Genomic DNA, 10,000 nt, shown 5'->3' with positions numbered 1-10,000 from the left:
GGATCGGCCATTTTACTGCCCTGTTACAGACACCGTTTGGAAACGATTAAGGTACGTAAATGAATATTTACTAAATATTTCTATGTAAATTACTAATTTCACAAAGTATATATCTGCGGCTGATACATAGAAAAATATTTTTCTTCTTTCTAAACTTTTGTGGGTGCAGAAAGTGGACACTGATGCAGTATTTTTGGTGACAACTTTTACCGTCGAAAAGGAAAGAATGTATAGATGTTGGAAGAAAAGAAAGTAGTGAATTGACTGTCTTACTATTTAGGTGATTGGCGAGCTAGCTTGCGCAGCTAGTGGGTCCATGACCATGACTTCTGTTTTGTTGGATCGGCCATTTTACTGCCCTGTTACAGACACCGTTTGGAAACATTTAAGGTATGTAAATAAATATTTCTGTGTAATTTACTAATTTCACTAAGTATATATCTACGGCTGATACATAGAAAAATATTTTTCTTCTTTCTAAACTTTTGTGGGTGCAGAATACGGATACTGATGCAGTATTTTTTGGTGATTAATCGCATGAATTAACTTGTTATTTTTGACAACTTTTTACTGTGGAAAAAATAAATTAATAACTTCTGTTTTGTTGGATCGGCTGTTTTACTGCCTTGTTACAGACGGAAACGATTAAGGTACGTAAATGAATATTTACTAAATATTTCTATGTAAATTACTAATTTCTCAAAGTATATATCTGCGGTTGATACATAGAAAAATATTTTTCTCCTTTCTAAACTTTTGTGGGTGCAGAAAGTGGATACTGATGCAGTATTTTTGGTGACAACTTTTACCGTCGAAAAGGAAAGAATGTATAGATGTTGGAAGAAAAGAAAGTAGTGAATTGACTGATTGGCGAGCTAGCTTGCGCAGCTAGTGGGTCCATGACCATGACTGACGTTTTGTTGGATGAGCCGTTTTACTGCCCGGTCACAGACACAGTCTGGAAATAATAACATTTCTAAACATTCCTGTGCAACATTTATATCTGCCATGTTTTTGCTCCAATTGAGTGGGTGTGGCTTATATACTGCGTTATGGAACTCCCTAAAAAGGGACAAGCGGTAGAAAATGCTGGTCCAACGTCGCCCTGACACATTGGTCGCTGCCAGGCACCTGCTTTGGATTAGCGGCGGAGTTGATGTAACATTAACTGCACTTCCTGTTCCACGTGCACATTTAAGCCTGATCCCAGAAGTGCGCTTTGAAAGAAGGAAAAAAGGAAAAGCGCGCTTTGCCAAAAAGGCAGCTTCTGGTTGCACAAGCCGAGGATGGTGCACTGCCCGACCAGCACCGTCTGGACCGGTGAGTGACAAACACGGCGTAGAAGATGGCGGCTGGTTGAAATACACGTTTATTGGTCACATGACCTGCGGCGCCACAGACTTTACGGGACCAGGTCCGACCTTCCATCCCCTTCCTCACCTCTTGGACTTCTTCTCCTTCAGGATCTTCTCGCTCTCCTCCCGCCGCCGCTTGTTGACGGGGTTGCGGGGGTCGTAGATCTCGAAGGTGTCCTCGTCCTGCATGTTGGCGTCCTTCACCTTCTGGCTCTGCTCGTCACACTGCAGCACGTGACCCAGCCTGGACCGCACAGACAAGAAACGATAATAAATTAAACATACATGTATATATATATACATACAAACATACATATATATATAAATACACATATATACACGTACAAATGTGTATATATGTATTTTCATGTATGTATGCATGTATATTTTTTATACATTTCATTAAAGAGTGCTGCAGAGCTAAGAAATTGTTGATTTAAAAAATACAATTGAAAAAAATAATTAAATTAATAATAATTAAAAAAAGAGTGTGCCGTAGAGCTAAGAAATTGTCGATAAAATAATACGATTAAAAATGCATAATAATTAATTTAGAAAAAATGCTGTCGAGAGCTAAGAAATTGTCTATTAAAAAATACAATAATTTTTTTAAATAAAATTAATTAAAAAAGGAGTGCTGCAGGGCCAAGAAATTGTTGATTAAAAACTACAATTAAAAAAATAATACAATTAATAATGAAAAAAGAGAGCTAAGAAATTGTCAATTAAATATATTTGATAAATTCCATTTAAAAATAAGTGCGGCTAAACAAAGAAATTGTCTATTAAAAAAAATAAAAAATTAATAAAATTCATTTTAAAAGAATGCTGCAGAGCTTAAAAAATTTCGATTGGAAAAAATACAATTACATTTTTTTTTAAATTAAATTCATTAAAAAAAAAAGGGCTGTAGACAGCTAAGAAATTGTTGATAAAAAATACAATTAAAAAATTTATAAAATTAATTTTAAAAGAATGCTGTGAGAGCTAAAAAATTGTTGATTAAAAAAAAATACAAAAACAAGAAATTCATTAAAAAAGTGTGCTGCAGAGCTAAGAAATTGTTGATTGAAAAAATATAATTGAAAAAAATTATTAAATTAATTTTAAAAAAGAGTGCTGTTGAGCGCTAAGAAATTATCGATTAAAAAATACAAAAAAAAAAATGTTTTAAGAGAAGAGTGCTGCAGAGCTAAGAAATTGTCAATAGAATAATACAATTAAAAATGCATAAATATTTATTTAAAAAAAATGCTGCCGAGAGCTAAGAAATTGTCGATTGAAAAAAATACACAAACATTTTTTATAAAATTCATTAAAAAAGGAGTGCTGCAGGGCTAAAAAATTGTCGATTAAAAACTACAATTAAAAAAATAATACAATTAATAATGAAAAAAAGAGAGCTAAGAAATTGTCAAATATATTTTATAAATTTCATTTAAAAACAAGTGCTGCAGAGCTAAGAAATTGTCGATTAAAAAAAATAAAATTTGGAAAAGTAGTAAAATTCATATAAAAAAAAGAATGCTGCGGAGCTAAAAAAAATTTCGATTGGAAAATTTACAATTAGATTTTTTTAATTAAATTCATTTAAAAAGAGTGCTGTAGAGAGCTAAGAAATTGTCGATTAAAAAAATACAATAAAAAATTCATTAAGAAAAGAGCGCTGCAGAGCTAAGAAATTGTCGATAAAAAATACAATTAAAAAATGTATAAATATAATTTAAAAAGAATGCTGTAGAGAGTTAAGAAATTTTCGATTTAAAAAAATCCCCCAAAAATGATTAAAAAAAAGAGTGCTGCAGAGCTAAGAAATTGATTGAAAAAATACAATTAAAAAAATTATCACATTAATTTTAAAAAAAGAGTGCTGTCGAGAGCTAAGAGATTGTCGATTAAAAAAATACAATAAAAAATATGTTTTAAGAAAAGAGTGCTGCAGAGCTAAGAAATTGTCGATAAAAGATACAATTAAAAAATGTATAAAATTAATTTAAAAAGAATACTGTTGAGAGTTAAGGAATTGTCGATTACAAAAATACAAAAAAAAAGAAATTAATTAAACGGAGTGCTGCAGAGCTAAGAAATTGTTGATTGAAAAAATATCATTGAAAAAAATAATTAAATTTTTTTTTTTTAAAGAGTGTTGTAGAGAGCTAAAAAATTATTGATTAAAAAAATACAATAAAAAAATGTTTTAAGAGTGCTGCAGAGCTAAGAAATTGTTGATAAAATAATACAATTAAAAATGCATAAAAATTGATTTAAAAAGAATGCTGTCGAGAGCTGAGAAATAGTCGTTAAAAAAACACAATAATTTTTTTTATAAAATTCATTAAAAAAGGAGTGCTGCAGGGCTAAGAAATTGTCGATTAAAAACTACAATTAAAACAATAATACAATTAATAATAAAAAAAAGAGAGCTAAGAAATTGTCAAAAAATATATTTTATAAATTTCATTTAAAATCAAGTGCTGCAGAGCTAAGAAATTGTCTATTTAAAAAAAATAATTAAAAAAAGTAATAAAATTCATTTAAAAAGAATGCTGCGGAGCTAAAAAATTTTGATTGGAAAAAATACAACTACATTTTTTTTATTAAATTAATTTAAAAAAGAGTGCTGTAGAGCTCAGAAATTGTCAAATAAAAAAATACAATAATTTTTTTTTTTTTTAAACGCTGCAGAGCTAAGAAATTGTTGGTTAAAAATACAATTAAAAAATTTATAAAATTAATTTAAAAAGAGTGATGTGGAGAGCTAAGAAAATTTCGGTTAAAAAAATACAATAAAAAATATGTTCTAAGAGAAGAGTGCTGGAGAACTAAGAAATTGTCGATAAAATAATATAATAAAAAATGCATAAAAATTATTTTAAAACGAATGTTGTTGAGAGCTAAGAAATTGTCTACTAAAAAAATACAATAATCTTTTTTAATAAAATTCATTAAAAAGGACTGCTTCCGGGCTAAGAAATTGTCGATTAAAAACTACAATTAAAAAAATAATACAATTATTAATAGAAAAACAGAGAGCTAAGAAATTGTCAATTAAATATATTTTATAAATCTAATTTAAAAAGTGCTGTAAATTAAAAACAATAAAATAAAAAAAAAGTAATAAAATTCATTTAAAAAGAATGCTGCAGAGCTAAAATAAATTCAATTGGAAAAAATACAATTACATTTTTTTAAATTAAATTAATTTAAAAAAAAGAGTGCTGTAGAGTTAAGAAATTGTCGATAAAAAATACAATTAAAAAATGTATAAAATTAATTTAAAAAGAATGCTGTGGAGAGCTAAGAAATGTTGGATTGAAAAAAATACAATAAAAAAATAAATTAAATTAATTAAAAAAGAGTGCTGCAGAGCTAAGAAATTGTCGATTGAAAAAATACAATTAAAAAAATGTATTAAATTAATTTAAAAAAAAGAGTGCTGTCGAGAACTAAAAAAAATTGTCGTTTAAAAAAATAAAACTTTTTTTTTAAATTAAATTAATTAAAAAAAAAAAAAAGAGTGCTGCAGAGCTAAGGAATTATAGATTGAAAAAAAAAAAAGTAATAAAATTCATTTAAAAAGAATGCTGCGGAGATAAAAAATTTTGATTGGAAAAAATACAATGTCATTTTTTTTATTAAATTAATTAAAAAAAAGAGTGCTGTAGAGCTAAGAAATTGTCGTATAAAAAATACAATACATTTAAAAAAAACAAACGCTGCAGAGCTAAGAAATTGTCGATTAAAAATACAATTAAAAAATTTATAAAATTAATTTAAAAAGAGTGATGTGGAGAGCTAAGAAAATTTCGATCGACAAAATACAATAAAAAATAAATTAAATTAATTAAAAAAGAGTGCTGCAGAGCATAGAAATTGTCGATTCAAAAAATACAGTTAAAAAAATGTATTAAATTAATTAAAAAAAAAAAAAGAGTGCTGTCGAGAGCTAAAAAAAATTGTCGTTTAAAAAAATGAAACATTTTTTTTTTTATTAAATTAATTAAAAAAAAAAAAAAAAAGAGTGCTGCAGAGCTAAGGAATTGTCGATTGAAAAAATATGATTAAAAAGAGTGCTGTAGAGAGCTAAGAAATTGTCGATAAAAAAATACAATAAAGCAAAATTCCTTTTAAAAAGTTTTGCGCAGAGCTAAGAAATTGTTGTTTAAAAAAAGTACAATTAAAAAAAATGTATACAATAAATTAAAAAAAAAATCGCTGCTAAGAAACTGTCTCCTGTATCGCAGCCACGCCAGGCTCCAGCAGCAGTGTGAACGCCAGGGGGCGGAGCCTAAGCGGCGTGTGAGTGGGGGATGTTGCAGCCGCGCAGACAGATGGAATAGTTTACCTCCTCTGGCCCAGACTTGACTTCCAGTGTGGGACCTGTTGTAACCCACATTCTGCTCCTGGAGTGGCACACGCTTCCCACTGCTGTTTTTCTAAAAGCCCCCCCTCCACTAACACACACACACACACACACACACACTCCCGGAGACTAATGGCAACAGCAGATTGTGTTATTCCACATCACACACATGCTATTCATTTCTAACTGCTGAAAAGCAGACCAGGAGCGCGCTCGGACCGTTTCAATAACGCCTACGTACTGAACGCACACACGCCTTTTAGACCCGCCCACAGTAACGGTAACGCCTACGTACTGAACGCACACACGCCTTTTAGCCCCGCCCACAGTAACCACCCTCGCTCGGACCAACCGCTATCGATAAAGCGATATCAATATACACCGCCATAGACACATCGTCAGTAGCGATGAACAAAATAGAATTGCTAAAAACATGCGATAATTTTTTTTTCGTACTTCTTCGTCGTCGGGAGTAAACAGGAAGTAGGAAGTAAGCTTGGTTTGCACGAACTAAGACACTTGCTAAGAAATCGTTGATTAAAAAAGCTATTTAAAAAATAATCAAAATTCATTAAAAAAAAAAAAGATTAAAAAAAATACAATTAAAAAAATTAATACAATTAATTTAAGAGTGCTGCAGAGCTAATAAATCATTGACTAAAAAAAAATACAATTCAATTTTTTTATTAAATACATTTTTAAAAAAGAGTGCTGCAGAGCTAAGAAAATGTTGATGAAAAAAATACAATTACAACTTTTTATGAAATTCATTTTGAAAAGATTGCTGCAGAGAGCTAAGAAATTGTTAATAAAATAACATTTTAAAAATTATTAAAATTCATTTAAAAAAGAGTGCGACAGAGAACTAAGAAATTGTCGATTAAAAAATACAATACTATTTTTTTATACAATTAATTTTAAAAAAGAGTGCTGCAGAGCTAACAAATTGTTAATTAAGAAAAATACAATACAATTTTGTTATTAAATACATTTTCAAAAGAGTGCTGCAGAGCTACGAAAATGTTAATGAAAAAAAGATTGCTGCAGAGAGCTAAAAAAATTGTCGATAAAAAAAATACAATTCAAAAAATGTATTAAAATTCATTAAATAAAAAGTGCTGCAGAGCTAAGAAATTGTTGATTAAAAAATACAATTAAAAAAATAATACAATTAATTTAAGAGTGCTGCAGAGTTCAAATAAATTATTCGATTAAAAAAATACAATTAAAAAAATGTATAAAATTATTATTAAAAAAAGTGCTGCAGAGCTAAGAAAATGTCAATTAAAAATTCCAATTAAAATTAAAGCTGCAAGCAGCGTTGGTCGGGTCCGCCGTTGGCCGCCGCCGCCGTGTCCCGGGTCCCGATCTTAGTCAAACCAACATAGAGGTTTTTATTTCATGTCTCTACGACATTTCTAACAGAAGTTACATGCAGTTTTGTCTGGGTTTTTTCCTAGGGGGCGCTAAGCGCAATTTAGATTTTTGGGGTTTGGTTTTTTATTAGATGGCAGTTTTTGCCAGTCCTGATATGTGTGTAAAATTTGGTGAGTTTTGAAGCATGTTAAGGGGGTGAAATTACAGATCGACAATTCTGGATGTTGTTGATAAATGGCTTTTGCTTGGCATAGTAGGGCTTTAACTTGCACTTTGAAGCATTTTAAGTAGGTCAAATTACAGTTGAAAGAGGCAAAAAAGACATTTTTTAGGAAACTTTGCGCAGGGGTTTTTTGAAGGCGCGTAAAATCCAAACCGGAGACTTTATCAAAACTTTGTTCGACCACTTTTTTTAAAAGGGTTCAATCTCTCTCCTGTGCGAGTTTGAAGCCGAAACGACAAACGCACTGGGAGGAGTTTCGATTTGAAAAAGGTGACGGGTTTTCACAAAACTTTTATTTTGAAGGGGCAATTTTTAACTTCCTGTTGATTTTTGCCGAAGGATGTCGATTATCGAAATGTAGGTTTAAGTCAGACCTACCTAGAAGTTTTTGTTTCATGTCTTTCCGACATTCCTACCGGAAGTTACAAGCAGTTTTGTCTGTGTTTTCTTCCTGGAAGCAGTTTTTTCTGTGTTTTATTAAAAAATTGCGCTATAGCGCAATTTTGAGTTTTTTTTTTTTTTTTTTCATTAGATTGCAATTTCTGCCAGTCCTGATGTGTGTGCCAAGTTTGGTGAGTTTTGAAGCATTTTAAGGGGATCAAATTGCAGCTCAAAGAGGCAAAAATAGCATTTTTTGCTAAAATTTTGCTTTGAATGAGTTTTTGCAAAATTTCTGTTGATTTTGGGTATAGACGTTTTTTATTGGAAATGTAGATCTCAGTCAGACCTACACGGAGGTTTTTGTTTCATGTCTCTACGACATTCCTAACGGAAGTTACAAGCAGTCTGTTTTTTTTTTCTTCCTAGGGGGCGCTATTGCGCAATTTTGATTTTTATGATTTGGCTGCCTAATATGTTGGGAAGGCATGAAAGACCGACGTGTGTGTCAAATTTGGTGAGTTTTGAAATATGTTAAGAGGGTGAAATTGGGGCGCGACGGTGCGGAAGAAAGAAAGAAAGAATAATAATAATAATAAAACGTTACAGATTCAATAGGGTCCTTGCATGGCAAAGGACATGGAGTCCTTTGCCATTGCAGGGCGGACCCTAATAATAAAACGTTACAGATTCAATAGGGTCCTTGCATGGCAAAGGACATGGAGTCCTTTGCCATTGCAGGGCGGACCCTAATAACAAATAAAATGAATTAAAAAAAAAGTGCTGCAGAGCTAAGAAATCGTCGATTAATAAAATACAATTACAAAAATGTATACAACTCACTTAAAAATAATGCAGCAGAGAGCTAAGAATTTTTCGATTTAAAAAATACAATTAAAAAATATTATAAATTTCATTAAATAATGCTGCAGAGAGCTACGAAATGGTTGATTAAAAAAATACAATTAAAACAATTAATAAAAATCATGTAAAAAAAAGAGTGGTGCAGAAAGGTAAGAAATTGACAATTAAAAACTTGAATTAAAACATCTAATACAATACGAAAAGACTGTTGCAGAGAGTATTATTTGAATTTGACACCTGTGCTTTATGTTGATGTTTTCACACTTTGGATTATTTGCTTACACTTTAATAAGCTTTAGGAGTTTATTGTTCAGTGTTCAATGTGACTTTACTAGTTTGCTGACATTGTGTTGACATTTCCTTTCTACATCTGAGGGATTATAATCCCAGGAAATAAATATTATTCTCTTGCTCCTTATTTACAATCAGTCATAAAAAATGTCAATAATTAGCAATATCGACCGTTATTTTAATAATATTTAAACATTTACTGCGAAACAAAAATTGCTTTCCATAGTTGAATGAGAATAAGAAGGCCAAATAATGTTACACAGACGTTATTTCCTGGCACTAAAGCTGCAGGAAATAGTTTCCAGGTTTCTCTATGTTTACATTTTCACACTTTGCACAATTTTCTTACATTTAGGAGCTTATTGTTAAATGTTTAATGTGATTTTACTATTTTGTTTACGTTGTTTTCCATGCTTGTGTTGACATTTCCTCTCTGCCTTGACAGCTGAGGGTTATAATGAGAGAAAGAAATAATATTCACATGTCGTATGTTTGTGTCCTGCTACTTATTTTCCATGGGTCAGGAAAATGTCAATGATTATTGATATCGACTGATTTCAAACACTGATATCGTGATACAGTTCTGTGAGAGGTTGACCAGCAGTCAGGCTAAAAAAATGGCGGACTTTCACTCACCATCCTTTGTCGTCGTCCTCGGCCAACTCGTCCTGGTCCTCCTCCACCTCGGGAGCGTCGCTGATGGCCGACGACAGCTTGGACTTGAAGCGGTTGAGCAGGTCCATGGTCTGGACAGGGAACAGAGTTGACCAGGAGGATACAGAAATAGTTGACCAGGAGGATACAGAAACAGGAAACAGAGTTGACAAGGAGGATACAGAAATAGTTGACCAGGAGGATACAGAAACAGGAAACAGAGTTGACAAGGAGGATACAGAAATAGTTGATCAGGAGGATACAGAAACAGGAAACAGAAAGTTGACCAGGAGGATACAGAAACAGGAAACAGAGTTGACCAGGAGGATACAGAAACAGGAAACAGAGTTGACCAGGAGGATACAGAAACAGGAAACAGAGTTGACCAGGAGGATACAGAAACAGGAAACAGATAGTTGACCAGGGGGATACAGAAACAGGAAACAGATAATTGACCAGGAGGATACAGAAACAGGAAACAGATAGTTGACCAGG

General features: G+C 31.5%; 1 protein-coding gene across 1 annotated transcript in view; it reads right to left on the bottom strand.

Moving 5' to 3' along the window:
* Positions 1-1,351: 1,351 nt before the first annotated feature.
* Positions 1,352-10,000, bottom strand: part of cwc27 (CWC27 spliceosome associated cyclophilin) — a 49,971-nt gene continuing 41,322 nt past the window's right edge. The window contains exons 14-15 of the mRNA XM_061907795.1: positions 9,488-9,597; positions 1,352-1,599 (exon numbers count right to left, since the gene is read on the bottom strand). Of these exons, the coding sequence (XP_061763779.1) occupies positions 1,437-1,599; positions 9,488-9,597 (273 nt within the window). The 3' untranslated portion in view covers positions 1,352-1,436. The remainder of the gene's footprint in view (positions 1,600-9,487; positions 9,598-10,000) is intronic.

Source organism: Nerophis ophidion, linkage group LG08, assembly GCF_033978795.1.
Source record: "Nerophis ophidion isolate RoL-2023_Sa linkage group LG08, RoL_Noph_v1.0, whole genome shotgun sequence".
In the NCBI taxonomy this organism is placed as follows: domain Eukaryota; kingdom Metazoa; phylum Chordata; class Actinopteri; order Syngnathiformes; family Syngnathidae; genus Nerophis; species Nerophis ophidion.
Note: the sequence above shows the minus strand (reverse complement) of the source record. Positions and strands in the feature narration are given on the sequence as shown.